This window comes from Carcharodon carcharias, chromosome 8, assembly GCF_017639515.1.
Source record: "Carcharodon carcharias isolate sCarCar2 chromosome 8, sCarCar2.pri, whole genome shotgun sequence".
In the NCBI taxonomy this organism is placed as follows: Eukaryota; Metazoa; Chordata; class Chondrichthyes; order Lamniformes; family Lamnidae; genus Carcharodon; species Carcharodon carcharias.
This window is the reverse complement of record NC_054474.1, coordinates 152,066,629-152,085,801: the sequence shown is the minus strand read 5'-3', so window position 1 is coordinate 152,085,801 and position 19,173 is coordinate 152,066,629. Positions and strand designations below refer to the sequence as shown.

Genomic DNA, 19,173 nt, shown 5'->3' with positions numbered 1-19,173 from the left:
TGATCAACGGGCTACCTTCAAAAGAGAGATGATTCAGATATGGTTAAGGTATATTCCCTCAGAAAGGAGAATTGCAGACATCAGACAATGTTTGAACATTGTTCAAAAAAAGGGTGTAAAGATAAGCCCAGCAAATACAGGCCAGTAGTCAGTTTAACTTTAGTGGTGGGGAAACTCCGACAATCAATTCAGGTCAATATTAATAGTCATGTGCACAAACGTGGGTTAATTAAGTAAAGCCAGCATGGATTTCTTAAAGGAACAGTGTTTAGCTAACTTGTTTTTTGAAGAAGTAACAGATAGGGTTGATAAGGGCAATGATGTTGTGTGGTGTATATGGACTTTCCAACGGCATTTGATACAATTTCACACAACAGGCTTGCAAAAGAAGTTCAGTTCATGGAATAAAAGGGACAGTAGCAACATGGATACGGAATTGGCTGAATGACTGGAAACAATAGTGGTTGATGGATGTTATTTTTGTGCTGAAGGAAGGTTTGTGGTAGTTCCCCAGGGAAATCCTGCTTTTGGGACCCTTGCTTTTCCTGACATATTAATGACCACCTAGACCTTGGTGTACAGGGCACAATTTCAAAGTTCGCAGACAATACAAAACTTGGAAGCATTGTGAACTGTGAGGAGGATAGTGTAGAACGTCAAAGGGACATAGGCAAGTTGGTGGAATGGGTGGACAGGTGGCAGATGAAGTTCAATGCAGAGAAGTGTGAAATAATTCATCTTGGTGGGAAGAACATGGAGAGACAACATAAAATAAAGGATTCAACTCAAAGGAGTGCAGGAGCAAAGGGAATGGGGTGTATATGAACATAAATCATTGAAGGTTGACATAGCAACTAATAAAGCATAGTGTATCCTGGGCTTTATTAATAGGGGCAGAGAGTATTATAGCAAGGAGGTAATGTTGAATTTGTATAAGTCACCAGCTCAGCCCCAGCTGGAGTATTGCATCCAGTTCTGGGCACTGCACTTTAGTAAGGATATGAAGGCATTAGAGAGGTTGCAGATAAAGTTTCACAAGAATGATTCCAGGGATGAGAAACTTCAGTTATGAAGATAGATTGGAGAAGTTAGGACTGTTTTCCTTTGAGAAAAGACAACTGAGAAGAGATATTCAAAATCACGAAGCACCTGGACAGAGTAGTTAGGAAGAAGCTGTTCCCACTCATGAAAGGAAAGGATCAGGAACGAGGGCACAATTTTAAAGTAATTAGTAATAGGGGCAAAAAAGCGATACGAAGAGAAACATTTTTTTTTACACCGAGTGGTTAGGGTCTGGAATGCACTGTTTGATAGTGGGCTGGCTCAATTCAAGCATTCAGCAATAAATTAAGCTGTTATCTGAAAAGGAAGAGTGTGAAGGATTGGGGGGGAGAAGGCCAGGGAATGGCACTAGGTGTGTCACTCAATCAGAAAGCCGGAAGAGACACGATGGGCCAAATGTCCTCTTTCTGTGCTGTAACAATTCTGTGATCAAGTTCCCACTCAAAAAGTGGTGCCCTCAAGAGCAGAAATTCTGGCCAATTGTTTCCCCCTCCCTATTCTAGTGCAAAAGCACCAAAGGCAATTTGCTAACTCGTCAGATTGGGGGTCAAATCTGGGACATTCTGGTCTATACAATTCAGTGCATTTTTCACATTACGGCATGCTCTGGTAGACACTTTATACAAACATAGCAGAAAGACACCAACAAAGTTTATTCGCATAGAAATTACTTTATTAGAAGACTGTTCCCTATCTGAACGTAAGTACATAAAGGGTCAATTTATCAGTCTTACTCTGCAACACAAACAGGAACACAAAACACAGATTGCATTGATTCTGCACGGCTTGCATTTCATAATTTAAGAAATTAATTACAGGCTGCCTTTGGCAAATCAGGTTCCACTGTGAAATCCCAGAATAAACAGTGACCTTAACTCAGTTAAGAAATAAAGGGTTGAGCTAAACGGCAGCATTACAGGACATTTGGACCTGTTCTCTGGAGATACTGCACCAATAGAAGAGGGCTCACAGCACAGTCCCCAAACAGGGAAAACACATACGTCAGGATCTGCAGAGGCACTTTTAACGCTGTAAGGCTTTGAGAACAAACCAATATCCACAGTTTACAGACCCTGGGCCACCTCCATTGATCAATAGGTCTTGCTTTTATTAAATGTATTTTTTTAAAAAAAGCTTTCATACATTTAAAAAAAAACTGCATTCACATGATCAACTGATTCACAACATGAAATTACCTTCCAAAAGAAAAACACCTTCTGGTCCCAGTAAAATATCATTTTATTAAATCTGACTACATGTTTGTGAAGTAAATCACCCATGTAAAACAAAGCCACTTCATTCCCTTGATCCCCTCCTCCAAAAAAGTGTAAACAGTGCAGATTCCAGGGCTGCGCATCAGATCAAGAAGATTGTCTGTGATTTTTTTTTGCAGACAATCTATAGCCCACTTCCAGAGTGCAGCACTGTACCAGTAGGAAGTGTTTTTTTTTAAACAAAATAAATGGGGTGAGTGTCCTGTTCACTTCACAGAACGTTGAAGGGCAGCAGTTTCACACCCCGTTAATTCTGTGCATAAACAGCTAGAACAGAAACACGCTGGACAAGGCAGAGACCAAGCCATGCTCTAGGTCAGATCTTTTTAAGTTTAGTGATTACAAAAACAGTTACAACTAAAGTTACACACAATTTACTTTTCACAAGCTTCCAAAATAAATACATAAATTAGATGGGAGAAAGAAAACGCCTCAAAAACTCAGCTTACAACACATACTAGCCAATATTAGACATGTGAATAAGATTTTCAGTTTGTAGGTCTAAAATGATATCTTGTAAAAAGGTTGTTCAGTCAGCGAAGAGCAAGTTAGTTCAGAAAACTGTCCTTTTTTAAAAACAGAATCAGCACAAGACTTTCAACCTGCTGCTGCTAAAACAACACTTAACAGTTGAGCTATACAGATTTTTTTGCTCAAGTATAGCACAAACCACATGCTCCTCAACCCTCCCAGTTCTGATCACATACAAATGCACAAGGACAAGTCTTGCTAAAGGAGCCCAAGACAACTGCTGAAAGTGACATTTCACCAGATAGATATGGTTTCTGGTCCCCAAATCCTGCAGGCCCCACCTCACCATGAAATTTCATCAAGCTCTGTGCATATACCCACACCCCCCACTCCCCCCACACCCAGGGGTTTGCAACATCCTTCAACACTTTCAAATCACCTTGCCTTCTTCCACCAGGCATTTGCCTCCCACTCACCACCCTCTTAAAAAAAAAGCTTTTCTAATCAAAGCAGACTGTAATTGATCAGGCCTAACAACACAAAATCTAAGATAGGCAAGAGTACATTTGCAGTACCGGTCTACAAGGTGCCTTGGGCCTTTCACCAGGTGAGAGACAGTCATTCCCATTTTGTAGTTTGCATGAAAGCTATGATGACTCTCAGACTGTCTTAAAATAGTAAAGTTTGCCAGCTCAGATTTGCTACTTTTTTCATAAATGGTCAGAATGTTAGATGCCTTCATTTTAAATTACTGAAACAATATTAATAAAGTGGCTCATCTTTGTGATTATGTTTGAACTGAAGTTGTGGCCTTATAACTTCCACCCTTTCAACTACTTTACTCAGAAGTCTGCTGCAGAAATATGCTACATTGGAAAATGTTATCCCCAAAGGAGTAAACAGGCCTGTGCAGTACATGTGCTTTTGTTCCTTTCATTCCTCATCTCAGCCAAAAAAGGTCTGGAATGAACAAAAAAGACTAATAACTGATACTAATGTTAACCATTGCCTCCACACATTAGAAAGGGCTTTTGAAAAGCTTTAAAACCCATACAAAACAGCTAATTTATAGGACGTGCAAATGACAGCAACACACACACACACTGTCCTCATTTAGGTCACATTTATTAATAAATATCTGGTTAGCACTGCAAGGTGTATAAAAATAAATAATTTAACCCCTTTCTAAATGTAAGACGGTCATTTAAGGTTTCTATAAGATAATAGTTGACCACCTGCACAGCAAATAGTGAAGGAGATTTCTGACAAACTTCAATGGCCATCACTGGGTTTGACTTCACTCATGATGGTCTAACAGAATCTTATATGGACCTAATATTTGGTTCCTTCACCAGAAGATTAAGCCTCCATTATCACAGATTTTAAGCCTTTTCAAAACTTGTAAACAATAAATAACATAAATACCCAGTTGACACCTGAACTATATGATAAAACCAGACACTGTAATAAAACTAACTCAGCTGGTAATGAACGTCAGGAAATGTGCAAGTGGGTCAAAAGAATGACTTTGCTTTTGTCCCCAAAATTAACAAGGAAATCAGAATCCTTTCTGGAACTTTCCAGTTGTGCATGTCAATTACAAATCAGAGGGGAACCCAAGGCCACATTACATAGGATTGTGGAAATTAGGATTCTTCACAGATGCAAACTTGCTCATTTAAAAAAAAATGATTTTGTTTCTTGACTTCAAGATACCAATGATGATTGGCAATACTAGTGGATGAATACTTAAAAAGCATTCCCATGATATTGCTCTATTTACTGTTTAACAGTAACGTTAACCCACTTATTTTAAAATTAGGACAGTGCCACTGTTAAATCAGCTGGCAGAATATCATAAGGCTGTGAAAGCATTCACCCTCTATTACTGCCAACAGCAATTTCTACATGGATATTTGCAATCATGTCATTAAACAATTAAGAAGCTCCATGTGGCCTTTGAATGATTGATGATTCATCTGATGAGCTGAAATGGTGATAACGCTGCACAAAATGGCTCCATCAAAGATTCAGACTTAATTATACAGCTTTTGACAAAAATGAAAGGCTAATCAGAAAATAAATCTGCTGATGAGTTGGGGAATGGTCCCTTTAACCCTCTTCCCCATTGTCCTTAAATAACTAGTGTTTTATGACATTCACAGAATGAGATGGTTAAAACCTCAGGGTGATCACCCAAGATTAAACAGCTTCAAGTCACTTTTCTAAGTCTCATCGTGATGTGACACCGAGGGTCATCTTCAGGTTTTCATACACTACGTAGCTAATGCTCACAGCAGGAATAACTTTCATGAAATTTGGTGCTAAACCCCGGTACAGTCCAGTTGCTCCTTCCGTGCTCAGAATGTGCCTGAAGAGTCCAAGCATTGTGTGCTGGGGTGCTCCTTCAGTGGTAGCTTTAAAAAAAAGGGAAAATAAATGGATAATTATTTAAGGCAAATAACTATTTGAATTATAGATTATTCAAGAAACAAACCCAATAGCAGAACGCAGCTGCAGACCAAAAGATGATCTAAGATGGATTTCAAATCTAATACTGTGAAACATATCCTACCATTGTATTAATAAAATGTTACTGGAAATATTAATTAAAACGTCATCGAGGATCTCCCCCCAATTGCTGATTAGGTAAACGCACTATTAGAAACTAACAAACAACAGAACAGGAGGGTCCCAGATGCAAACCCTGCTCTGAGCAGGGCTTGCTGATGTCATCTGGGACAACAGTTTAGAGTGCTACAATGAGCCTTCAGCTCCCTGAAATCACGCGCTAACAATCAAAGTTGTGAACGCTGGCTGATTCTCTGTACCAATGAGCACAAGGATGGGATCAGGCTTGGCTCTGAGAAAAAAAAAACACTCATCCTGTAGGCTCCCACGTGAATTGCCTCTTGTAAGAGTGCAACAGGCCTGCAGCAATTTTCAAAAATATACCCCAGCAAAAATCAGTGTCTTCAGAATAGAAGGAAAGACAAGCGGTGGGGGGGGGGGAAATCACAAAAACAGTTTCATTCAGGTGTCGTGTTTGGTTAAATTCACAGTGACTTATACTGGTATTCAGCAAGTCGGAGTTTATGCAGAATACACAGAAGTCTCTTTGGGAACAGATCGACCAAATGCTCTTCCAATCCTTGCTGCAAACAGCAAACCAGCTACAGACTTTATGGATTGAACTCTGTCCAATGCACAATGTTTTTTATGTGTCAGTTTCTCACTGACAAACAATCCATTCTAAAAGGTGACCGACTTATCAACTGAAAACTAAATTTCTCCCGCCCTTCACGAGGAAAATCAAAGTGGATCTTCCCATTGTAGAGGGAGTTACCTTGCGCCTGCATTCGTGTCCTGACAAGTGCTAATGGGTAACTAGCTAACTGTCCACATGTGCTCGAGACGGTGCCACAAGCCAAGAGAACAAACACCCCAGGATCCACACTGTCAATGGCATAGCGCTGCAACCAGGAATTCTTCAAAGTCTAAAGAAAAACAAAAACATTTCCAATCAGCTTAACATACATATAATTAGAAATGAACCTCAACTGCAGTGTAAGGCAAGAGCTTCCTTGTAACAAAAAAAAAGGGAAATGCAAACGCAGTAACAAAAATAAGTCCTACAATCAGCTATTTTTTTTTAAATCTTAAAAGGAATCCTGAAAGTTGGAAAACTCACCTCATAAATAGCCAAGTCTATTCCAGCATAAGGGATGATGCCCAGCATATTAGGAACATAGCCTTTGTAAAAGGCTGTAACTCCCTCCTTCTTAAATATGTGCTTTGCACAGTCAAGCATTCCTGAATACTGTCCAGTTTTCCGCAGCGCCAATCTTGTCTTTAACACCTAATGTGAGCAATACCCAGAGTTATAGCCAGAAGCACAAATAGAAAATGGTATTTTTTTTAAAGATTGAAGAAGTGTAAATTGCTATGGAGATTATAACTCCAAATTAAGTCCTGTTACCTCCATTGGGTAGATTGTACTCTGTGCAATTAGTCCAGCTAGTGACCCTGCAATCAATCTCTCCTGAATTCCCAAAGGCTGCTGGTCACTACCAATTAATCTCTTAATCTGCAAAAGAATGTTTGCAATTAAAATAATGGCCACATTGAACTGTGTAAATATCAGGCAAATAATGCTTATTCAAATTTCCTCACTGTCAACATTTTTTTTAAATGCTCTCTTCTTAGTCTGACTGGATTCATCACTTTAACTTTTAATTAGATCACATTTAATACAACAGAATAAGTCAAAAATGGAGTCAGTAAAACTATTGATAATTTCATTTTTGACCAAATTCCAATTTATGACTATGATCTATCTCACCTGCTCATATGCCATGAATTTCAGTGCAGACTCGGGTGCAATTTTGATTGCATTGATTCCATTTCCTCTCCACAGAGACCGGAATCCTCCTTCTTTAATCATGTGGCTAAATCCTCCTGCAATGCACATATTGTTCGATTTGGAAGCATGAACCTGTTTAGTAAGAACACATGAAAGTTGTCTTCATTTACCAGTTATCATGCCCTACGTGAGCAGTGTATATACTTCAGCTATTGGAAACATGGGATAAGGATTGGAATTTTTTTTTTGTTTTATCATCAAGTGCCATGAATTAAAATGATCATTAGCAGCTTGAAAAACACACATTCTCTCTCTGCCTCTCCCCACCACATAACCAGGCTACATAATTAGCACTGCTAATCTTGTGCTATCTAAATTTCTTCATAAAGTTTCATCTTAATTCAGCACTGCTTCTCCACTCAGGAAATTTATCTAGTGTGATTACCTGAGTCATGTAGACCAAGGTTGTGAAGCTTGATCCCCAGCCCATCCCAAGTTAGGTTTTTCACATATGGTACTAGTGAGGGGACCGACTCATTCTCAACACCTGGGTTTCAGATAATGGAACAAAGAGTCAAGGGTTCTATTTGGTACCCATCATGAGCCCAGTTATAAGTGTGTGTAATGAGCAAGATAGCGCCAAGAGTAATCAAATGGCCTGTTGACACTAATCAAGAAGGTTAAATCCCCAGAAACATACCCCAAATATTCAAAACCCTTGGACAAATATTGAAAATTAAGGCAATCTCATTGATGCACCAAGTATCAGTTATTGGCACAAGACATGTCGGTGGCTCAATTTTAATGAAATAAAGTGTTACTGTAAAGAACCTGTGTTTTGTGAAGATGAAGAGCATTTTATACTCAGTTACTTTATTCCTACATGAGAAATTAATGCTTTTAACAAAAAAAAGTCAGAGGTCTACAGCACAGAAAAAGGCCCTTTGGCCCATCGAGTCTGCACTGATCCCTGCTCTGCTCCATATGTAAACATGCTATAGATATATTAAAGCCTTAAAGCCAAGGCAAATATTATACAGAGTACAAGAACATTGTTGATAAGATTCTGCCCTCAGAAGCATTAAAAAGGGGACAAAGTTAGTTTTATACCAAAATTCAATCCTTTGCAGTCATTTACTAATAATTAAGTTTTGAAGGAGAAACCACATAATAGAGTTGGACTGTTACAAAAAACTGACTACTGATTAACATATCAATCAGTTGTGCAATTATTTCTGCTAAGAACCCTCCTAGGGTTAGGCAATCAAGTCAATTTACTTTAATTTTGATGGAAGAATGCCAACTCAACCTCAACTTTTTTTTAAAACTCAAACCTCTCTTTGTTCCACTGCAGCATTTAGAGAAAAAGTCATTAGCCAAGTTTACAGAGACTTGCACCTTCTTAACATTTTATGTACAGCAAAGCAGAAAAGCCATTACTGAGCCAAAACCAAAACAATTCCACCTATTGATTTATATCCCACTGACCTGGTAGACAGATTTGTGAAAATGAACCGAGATGTTATTTCTGCTTTACAATTCCTGCATTTGGGAAGACATGAGTCTTTTTAAAGAAAACCTTCAGCATGTTACTTATGATGGTCAAAACTGCATTAAAATGTTCTATATTCCATCAGTTCTTCCCTTCTACTTTTAAAATAGGAAAATGATAGATGAAGGGATCATGCCCTTAACCTTCAAATTAATCCACTTGTGTGAAGTGTGTTAAGTTACAAACTCAGGGAGGAGTTATGCATATTCCCTCTAAATTTCCTACAGGCATAGCCATACTTCCCAATACAACATTGGTTGTTCCAACATCTGACTGTTAGGACAAAGAGTAACCCAGGTTAACTGTTACTAATGGTTTACTCAGTTTCTCCTGCAAATGGCTTGTTTTTACTAAGTTAGCTGATCTCGTCTAGCGTGACAAAGGTGTGGCAACCGACTTCAGTACTTTACAGATAGGGGTGAGAGTGAGAGCGAGAGCAAAACCCATCAGCCCTGGTTCCTTCACCTGATTGCTATTCAGGGACCCTTGTTGAAGTGTGGGGCAGGATGAGGTTGAGCCTCGTGTGATTGAACAGCTTGTTGACACTTGCTGATAATGTCCATATATGAAAATTGCCTGGGTAATGGCAACCCCACAGGATCAAATACACTCAGAAGAAAGGAGAGAAAGAAACAACCCTGTGGCTATCCAATTCCTGAGCGATCCCAACTGCTCAATGGGTAAATGCACCAGTCAATATTGCACACATATTAACTCAAAAATTTTTAAAAAGCCATTTTTAAAAAATTATTCTTCACAGGATGTGGGCTTCGCTGGCTGGGCCAGCATTTATTGCCCATCCATAGTTGCTCTTGAGAAGGTGGTGGTGAGCTGCCATCTTGAACTGCTGAAGTCCATGTGGTGTAGGTACACCCACAGTGCTGTTAGGGAGGGGGTTCCAGGTTTTTGACTCAGTGACAGTGAAGGAAAAGCGATATATTTCCAAGTCAGGATGGTGAGTGACTTGGAGGGAACTTCCAGGTGGTGGTGTTCCCATCTATCTGCTGCCCTTGTCCTTCTAGATGGTAGTGATTGTAGGTTTGGAAGGTGCCGTCTAGGAATTTTGGTGAATTCCTGTAGTACATCTTGTAGATGGTACACACTGCTGCTACTGGGTGTCAGAGGTGGGGGGAGTGAATGTTTGTGGATGTGGTGCCAATCAAGCAGGTTGCTTTGTCCTGGGTGGTGTCAAGCTTCTTGAGTGTTGTGGGAGCCGCACTCATCCAGGCAAGGGGTAGTATTCCACACTCCTAACTTGTGCCTTGTAGATGGTGGGCAGGCTTTGGGGGGGTCAGAAGATGAGTTACTCGTCACATGATTCCTAGCCTCTGACCTGTTCTTGTAGCCACAGTATTTATATGGCTAGTCCAGTTCAGTTTCTGGTCAATGGTAACCCCCAGGATGTTGATAGCGTGGGATTCAGTGATGGTAATGCCATTGAACATCAAGGGGTGATGCTTGGATTCTATCTTGTTGGAGATGGTCATTACTTGACGTTTGTGTGGTGCGAACATTACTTGCCGTTTGTCAGCTCAATCTTGGATATTATCCAGGTCTTGTTGCATTTGGACATGGACTCCTTCAGTATCTGAGGGGTTTCAAATGGTGAACACTCTGCAATCATCAGCGAACATCCCCACTTCTGACCTTACGATGGAAGGAAGGTCATTGATGAAACAGCTGAAGATGATTGGCCCTATGACCCTGAGGAACTCCTGCAGCGATGTCCTGGAGCCAAGATGACTAACCTCCAACAACCACAACTATCTTCCTTTGTGTTAGGTATGACTTCAACCAGTGGAGAGTTTTCTCCAATTCCCATTGCCTCCAGTTTTGTGGGGGCTCCTTGATGCCACGCCCGGTCTAATGTGGCCTTGATATCAAGGGCAGTCACTCTCACCTCACTTCGTGAGTTCAGCTCTTTTGTCCATGTTTGAGCCAAGGCTGTAATGAGGTCAGGAGCTGAGTGGCCCTGGCGGAACCCAAACTGGGCGACATGAGCAGGTTATTACTAAGCAAGTGCAGTTTCATATCACTGTTGATGGCCCTTTCCCTTACTTTACTGATGATCGAGAGTAGATTGATGGGGTGGTAACTATCCAAGTCTTCAGTACTATTGCCAGAATATTGTCAGGGCCCATAGCCTTTGCAGTATCCAGTGGTTTCAGCCGTTTTTTGAAATCACGTGGATTGAATCGAATTGGCTGAAGACTGGCATCTGTGACGCTGGGGACCTCCTTAGAAGGCTGAGATAGATCATCCACTTGGCACTTCTGATTGAAGACTGTAGCAAATGCTTCAGCCTTATCTTTTGCAATGATGTGCTGGGCTCCCCCATCGTTGAGGTGGGGATACTTGTGGAGCCGCCTCCTCCAATGAGGTTAATTATCCAGCACCATTCATAGCTGGATGTGGTAGAACTGTAGAACTTAGATTTGATCCATTGGTTGTGGGATTGCTTAGCTCTGTCTATCACTTGCTGCTTATGCTGTTTGGCATGCAAGTAGTCCTGTGTTATCACCAGGTCGACATCTCATTTTTAGGTATGCCTGGTTCTGCTCCTGGAATGCCCTCTTGCACTCTGCATGGAACCAGGGTTGATCCCCTGGCTTGATAGTAATGGTAGAGTGGGGGAATACGCAAGGCCATGAGATTACAGATTGAGGAGGTGAGGCATCAGAGGGCTGCAGACCCAGCAACCTGGGTTGTTAGAATTAAATACTTGACACTTACAACAAAATGAAACAAGTGGGAAACTCACCTGCATGAGTACCTTGAGCCGATCAAGTGGAGCAGTGCATGTTCTGGACACAGCACCCGCACCTCCTCCCGCTACCAACTGTCGCCACCACATCCCAGTTTGCTTTTCCTCCTCTGTGAACTCGTCTGGAATTGTTAAACTCTCACCCACATCAAAGATCTGAAACCACAAGTTGAGGCTTTTTTTTTACTTCCTACAGCTAGGCACTGGTTTCAAAATAAACCCATGTATAAATACGGCAGTAATCGATGTAACAATCTTTTCAGTTAATAAATGGAGAATACCTGTACCCAAACTAATAATTTTATTGATTTCAAGATAGCTTTATTTCAAGTAAGATGGAAGCAACATGATCTCAAAGATTTTCTGGTGCAAACTTTAAATCCATCTGCTGATATCCAAAGGTTATTTAAATCAGATCTGTTGCTCAATTCAACTGCTGAGCAAGGAAACTGTTGCTGCACACTAATTGATGAGTCAGGGTACATTTACCAGGGTACATTTACTAGTATTACATTCTAAATAATTAATATTTAAACTAGGCTACAATGGAATTTTACATTTCAAACATCTCCCTTATTATGAAACAAGGATAACAATTTTAAGTTGCCAAGTCTCATGTAATGTACCGATCACCACCATCTACAGGAACACAATGATCCTGATCACAATTGCAAAATACCAATAATTAATAAAATTTTGATCTGGGAATTACAATTTTAAATAAACACTATTTTAAACAGCAAATAGATTTGCTGCATAAACCTAGTTATTGGAATTTAATCACCAGCAAGAGTGGCTTAGATATAGTAAGCCCTCCTCCCCCATCAAAAATAGCATATTGCCCAGGTGTGCCTTGGTGTGTTAGTACTTGGTGTGTAGAATAATACCTGTAACCCAATTTGCTTGTAACATAATTGTGGTGCAATTCACACATTTAAAACATGCTCAAAAGTTCTATATTTTTCAGTCAACTTTCACTCTATTCAGACAACCCATCCCTTACCAAATCAAAAGACAATTAAGTTCACGGTAATACATCTGTTTTAACTAAATCTTTCACAAAAGAAAGACTACGCATTGTATCCAATCAAAAGCAAGTTTGATACTACCCAATATAAAATTTGCATGAGGCACTGGGTTCCAGGATCCATTCATTTTTAAAAAATGTGAACACAGGTTTTTCCAATGTTACCTTAAACATGCTATATTATTGCTGAGGTATGGTGCCAATTTGTACATGCCAATAGTTACCTTCCTTTTGACTTCTATCTGGTAGGTTATGAGGTCACTTCATGCAAACATATTGCTAAAAGATATACATGTCAAATTGTGACATCTGACATTGACCTGTCACCAAGTATTAGTTCATGGACTCAGTTACGTGAGCAAGTGATGTTATCAAAAGTAAAAAGTCAAAGCCAAAAATTCCAATCAATTTGAGCCACCAGCTCATTCCAGTGAAAAACCAGAACAATCTGCCTGCGCTATTTAAGTTACTAGGACTGAAAGAGGAAAAAGCTCAGCTGGTCTAGATTAAGCTACACAAGGGCATGAAGCCAGAGAAGGAAAAGCAAATGAAACCCACCTCAAAATTTACAGCACACAGGCAGCCATTCTGTCCATTGTATCTGTGCTGGCCCTCTGAAATACCTTTTCCCTTAGTTTCATTCCCTTGCCTTTAGCCCATACATTATACCTTTTTCAATCAAATATTATCCATTCCCATATTATAAGCTAGTAAAGATTTTGCTTCCACCAACATATTTTCAGGGGCATTCTTTTTCCTAACAAATCTTGAGTAAAAATACCTCCCACACTCTCCCTTCATTCTTTTGGTGATGCTCTTCGGTTTACACCTTCTAGTTATCAAATACTGATCACCAGAAATAATTTCCCCTCTATTTACCTCAGCAAAAATTTCAATTTCGAACACCTCTATCCGATCTCAACTATTTTTGTTCCAATGCAAAGAACCCAGTTTCTTTAATCCCTCTTCATATCTAAAGCCTATTCTCATCCCTGGGGTTGTCTTAGTGAATCTCTTCTGCAACCTTTCCACATCAACATTGTTCCTAAAGTAAAAAAGTTAACTATTCCGGCTTTGCCCCAACCAATGAGTTATGTAGGTTTAACGTCATTCCAAATACTTCCTAGAGTATTCTTCTTACACAAGTTCAATTATGAAATCCACAGGGCAAATGTTTCTGCTCCAACACAATGTACTAATGAATGCTAACTGAGAATGAGTTAGTCCTGAACATTAATGGATATCTCAAGTGTTTATTTTCCACTACTGATTTTATTACAGGCTTGTGCCATGCTCACTTGGAGCACATGTGCAGAAGTTAAGAACAAGACATTGGATCAGGGGTGTAGGAGCTGTCAAAACATTCAGCTACAGCTAGCTAATCTCAGGTAGTCATTCTCAATACACTACGTGCTGGACTTACTGTGGAGTGCTTCCAGTACAGGATTATTTCAGGAATGTTGTCCGCTGGATGTAGAAGGTGATAATCTCGCCACTCGTTCCAGTCAATTGTCATTGTTCCATTTTTATCCATACTGTTAAAAAAAGCAGAGCAAGACAACAAAAGCATGAAGTTAAGTTGTGGTTGCTACATATACAAACTCTACCATTTAATGCAACAGTTATAATCTACATATACGTGGTAGAATCCAATATTTTAAAACATTAGAATTTTATATTATAAGCTGTTGTTGCAGGAATAGGAGGTGAAGGTTTATCAGCATGTAACTAACTAGCATTATAGGCTCATGAGTTTGTGCAAGGATAATTATTCAAACCTATTTTACAAATCAGGGAAGGGTGAAGCTGCACAAGATGGAAACAAATGTGTGTTAATAATTTCTATGAAGGAGAGCAGATAGAGAAAGTAGACAGGCATACACTGGTACTTACTATACAATAGGGCCCCAGAGGTGCCCTCTCCAAATTCTGAAGACAGAAAGCAAAAGATGCAGAAAACAGCACAGATAAAGTATTTTGTACATTTAACAGAGGGCATAGAACAAATACACTTTGCTACACCACCTCATCCCCGTCACTACAAACTGCACAATCTTTCCTAGGCAAAGCTACTATCCCAATATTCTTTTTTTTTTTAAAAAAACACATTCACAAATGTTTAAAAGTTCTTTCTGCCCCAATATCACCTCCATGGAGGCAGGTTCAGTTGAGGCACTCAAGAGGGCATTGGATGATTGCTGGAGTAGAAACAATGTGCAGGTTTACAGGGAAAAGGCAGGTGAATGGGACTAAGTTAGAATGCTCAAAGGGCTGGTGCAGACATGATGGGCCGAATGGCCTCCTTCTACACTAACAGTTCTGTGATTCTGGTGGCAACTTGTATTTTGCAGGGTTACTAGATCATTTTCTCACAAACTACTGTAGGGATGTCACCCAACTATAAAAGTCACAAGTACCCTGCAGAGGATACAATCTCAGGGGCAGGTGACATGAATGTGGCGTATCTTTACTCTGGGGAAAAAAATTAGTATTGCAGACCGTGTCAATTGGCTAAATAACATAAGGGAGTGCCAAATAAGGCTCAGAGCATTCTCTCTTAACGTGTTGGCCAATCCTGTCAAAAAAGTTTCAAAAAGAGACAATCGTGGGACACGAGAATATGAAAGAAAATTGAAATTCTATTGTTATTTTCATAAGAATACGAATTTGTTTAAAATTAATGCAGAAAAAAACAGCTTCAGACAGATGCATCAGCATAATTACAAGGCCAAAGATTTCCAGGGGTAAGAGGTGGGAGACGTCAGAACGCATTCAGCTGGAGCCTGTGCAGTAGCATTCCGTACTCAAGTACCAGCTACTGAGTGGAAGGATTCACGATTGATCCTAATTTTACAAAGTTCCATTTTTATTCCTAATGCATGGGGAGGCTCTAAAGTCAAGGCCATATGCCATATAGATGAAAAATGAAAGGATGCATCTTTACAAGGCAGTCCTCATGTACCTCCACCCAAACAAGATCTGGTGTATGACCAGGGTATGGAAAAGGGAAGAAATAAACTCTATAATTGCACAGAAATTCCTAAATAGAGGGGCAGGAAGTTTCAAAGGAAAACTTCACAAATTGGTAATAATGGTGCAGGACATTTATAATGAGTGACTAAAAAAATGACTGCTCATCTAAGTAACACGACTCACCGTTTCAGGATCTTTTCTGCCTGCTGCTCTGAAATGTGCACTCCAAGGTCACGCAGCGACTGCATGATTTCTTGTGCATCAATTTTACCTGAAAAATCAAGAAAAATTCTTACTGCACTCTCTGCTTAACACGATTAAATCTGTGGATATATTTCTTACCGGGCCATACTACAAGCCTTAGACAACAATGCTGCACTGCAGTGTTTGAGATTTAAGCTAGAATTTGGAATTCACTTAACTGTGTGCATTTTTAGATTGTGCTGACAATTTAGTTCTTACCATCATTTTTTTTATCCAGGCTTTTGAAAACCAGTCGGAGCTTCTTCTCATGGTCTTTTAAATAATGAACAAATTCTTCGAAATCCAGTTGGCCATCACAGTCTTTGTCACCAGCTTTTACAACTTTCTGTTTTAAAAAGACAAAATAAATATTTTACAGACAATAGAGGAATGGGAATGATGTGAAACATTTTTCACGAAAAACCCATCACATCCCCATGCCTTTTGGTGTGGGTAATTCAATCTTGAAGGGGAGGATCAAAGTCTGTACATCTGCCATTTGCGAGTGCTTATTGACTAAATAACATCCCTTAAAGTCAGATACAAAGGGATTTGTGTGTGATCACTTTCATTATAATTATAATTTTGTTCAATGCCTAATTTACAGATTTTTTTCTCAAGGTCCTGTGGTACAAAGGGTCTTTCTTTTGTGTAAGCAGGTTTCTGAAGTACTAATTCACAAATACCAGATATTACAGACTTTTCTATAATTCATCTTGACAACAGCTCAGACAAATTAAAACTGTTGGTCCATCATACAGACTATAAAAATAACAATCTATGCTTAGAACGTAAAGATATTCTGTGTCTTCATCAAATGCAAACTCTACCCATACCTGAACATTTGCCTGCAATGAAGGGGCTACAGGTTATAATTTAAAACTCATGTTGTCTGAGCAATTTGCTTTTTTAAAAAAAAAGTGTAACAAGCTGACCTTTTCCAACGTAGCTAAGATCACCATTAATGGAATTTGGTCACCTCATACTCAAGCCATTCATGCAGGCATCTAGTGCAGTGTATATTTGTACTGTTTTTTTTCTTAAATGGAAAGCATTGAAATGCGAAGGGTAAGCATTCCATTGCTACTTTTAAGATTTGTCACAATATATAATTGCCTGGTACTACAATGAACAAAAAGCATATGTTTAACTTAATGGTTCTTCCACACTTGACTCAAGCATAAGCTAAACAGCCTCCTTCTATGCCATAAAAAAATCCAAGAATCACAGCAGAGATTTTATTTCCTTCCCACCCTCAAATATACATTATCAAGATGCACTTTGGAGCATGACTTTTAAATAGTTAGGGTTGTGATTACACTACACCTAATACTAAAGGTCAAGTTCCAATAAAAATTTTGTATGTGGGGATCAGGTTCCTCACCAAGCTGAATTGCAATGTCAGCTGATAATAAGCAGAACTGCCTCGGCAAACCAGACAGCTAACTATTCACTCCATTACTAACATCATATATACTATAATTAAGGTTTTGTAGCTCCCCATTTCAAAACAAATGTACATGTACAAAGCTGGATCTGATAAATAAAGATCATAATGGAGGTGGGTAAGTCACCCTGGACTCCAAAATTGTGTAGTCTCAACATTGTATATGCAGTGGGATTAGTAGGAAGGAATTCTCCATTGTGTTCTATACAGCAAACTCAAATTCAACCACTCAGACAATGTGCTGAGCGCAAACCTTGAAGTAATGCATTAGAGCAAGACATACCCTGCAAGGGTTGCTTGCCTGTCTTTTTGAACAGGAAACAGCATGGGACACTGTGGAAAAAGAGGACCCTTTCTTTAAAATGCTTCCCATTAAGATATTGATGGGACAGTCAATATCTACAAGCAGGGCCAAATATAGCCCTGCAACCTGTACTATTGACATGGTAAAAGCAGATTCATTCTCCAAGGTTCAATAAGCTATTTCACTGCTAGACTTCTAAGAAAGTAACATGTGATGGTTATAAGAAGCCTGGGCCAGTGCATGCATTGGAAAGCATTTATATATCTTTAGTATATTGAATGTTTGCTTGGCTAATCATTTATTTAAAAACCTCATTAAAAATGATAATCTGAGAGGAATCCTAATGCTCATGGTTTGAAATCCTCAGTAGTGAATGAAATTTTGGAAGTTTCAGCTCAGATGCTACAATTCTGGTGAGGTAAGGTTCCAGATACAAAGTTAACTTGCTGTGGAAGACCTGCTGGGTCTTCTCAATATTTATTTTTCAAATTTCCAGTATTGCCTTGACTACAAAGTAATCCTTAATAAAATATGCAAATCCAGCAAGGTTGCAATATTGCAACATTAACATTTTAACAGTAACACCAACCTCTTACAGCCACAAAAGACGACATGAGATAAGAACAAAATAATGCACTGTAATGCACGTTGTAAGTTGCAAGTCTAACCACCCACTCAGAATTCTATTTTTTTTGAGTTGTAGTGCTTTGGGAAGAGACCAGAAAGAAAAAGGAGTCTTTGCTGTGATATTATCAGTCAGCTTCCAGTAACTGGTATAAAACTATTGACATTAACAGGAATTTGTAAGTGGGAGACTTTAGCCTATCCCATCCCCACAGCTAGTACACGGTGAGTCATTCAGAAAGCAGCCGATTATTGCTGGAATGTTGAACATTTAGAAATCTAGGGAAGTGTCTTCTGAACAGCCATCAAATAGCACAGGATTCCTAAAAGTTAAAAATCCTACAAAACACCTGAAATTATTAGGTACAAACAAGACCGAAATACTTCAGACTGCATTACGAATTACCTGTCTCCACTGACGATAGGTTGATAACTCCTGCGAAGGGATGAAAAGGCTGAGCTTGAACAAAGATTTTAGCTCAGCAGGCAGCCGTCCTGATTCAAAGTATTCAAATTCTCTTTCCAAACTATCCAGTACTGGTACAGTTAAACATAGGCACAGCATATTGACTGGATTTTATGTCAAAAGTTTAATTCTTTACAAATTCAGATGTATCAATAATAAATAAATTAAAAATTATTACACTTAAGCAGCCACTACTGAGGCACTGCTGAAATGCCGGCTGACTGAAGATCGTATTACTGGAAGTTATCTACGTCATTTTTATAACAGAGATCAGTTTCCTCTGCCCTTCCTGTCTACGCAGTCTCATGACACCCGGCATTCTCACCAGTCACAAGCACAGATCTACAAACTTAATATAGCCACTCAAGTTAAGTCTTGCTGTGGATTAGTAACCAAGGATTCTCAACTCACTTTCAGAAAAATATCTAAAACGCACTTGAAGACAAACTGTTGTTACAAAATGTAATACTTTGTTTTATATTACATTAAACATACCTGATTCAATGATGCATACTGGCCAGTAAAGTATTGATTGCATATTGATCATTAATTTGTCTGGCAATTCTCCAGAGTTTTGCAAGGAGCACATTGACGTTCAAACAT

The 19,173-nt window shown here is 39.3% G+C and overlaps 1 protein-coding gene across 2 annotated transcripts; it reads right to left on the bottom strand.

Moving 5' to 3' along the window:
• Positions 1-1,717: 1,717 nt before the first annotated feature.
• slc25a25b (solute carrier family 25 member 25b) lies at positions 1,718-18,669 on the bottom strand. 2 transcript variants are annotated; one of them, XM_041193380.1, is made up of 11 exons: positions 18,511-18,669; positions 15,949-16,075; positions 15,670-15,757; positions 14,407-14,442; positions 13,937-14,048; positions 11,484-11,642; positions 7,150-7,302; positions 6,787-6,894; positions 6,499-6,666; positions 6,154-6,304; positions 1,718-5,224 (listed from the first exon to the last, which is right to left on the bottom strand). In XM_041193380.1, the coding sequence occupies exons 1-11, from the start codon at positions 18,667-18,669 to the stop codon at positions 5,040-5,042; spliced, it is 1,446 nt and encodes a 481-aa protein (XP_041049314.1). In that variant the 3' UTR covers positions 1,718-5,039. The 2 variants fall into 2 exon arrangements, with proteins under 2 accessions (XP_041049314.1, XP_041049313.1); XM_041193379.1 differs by lacking the exon at positions 14,407-14,442.
• Positions 18,670-19,173: the final 504 nt, after the last annotated feature.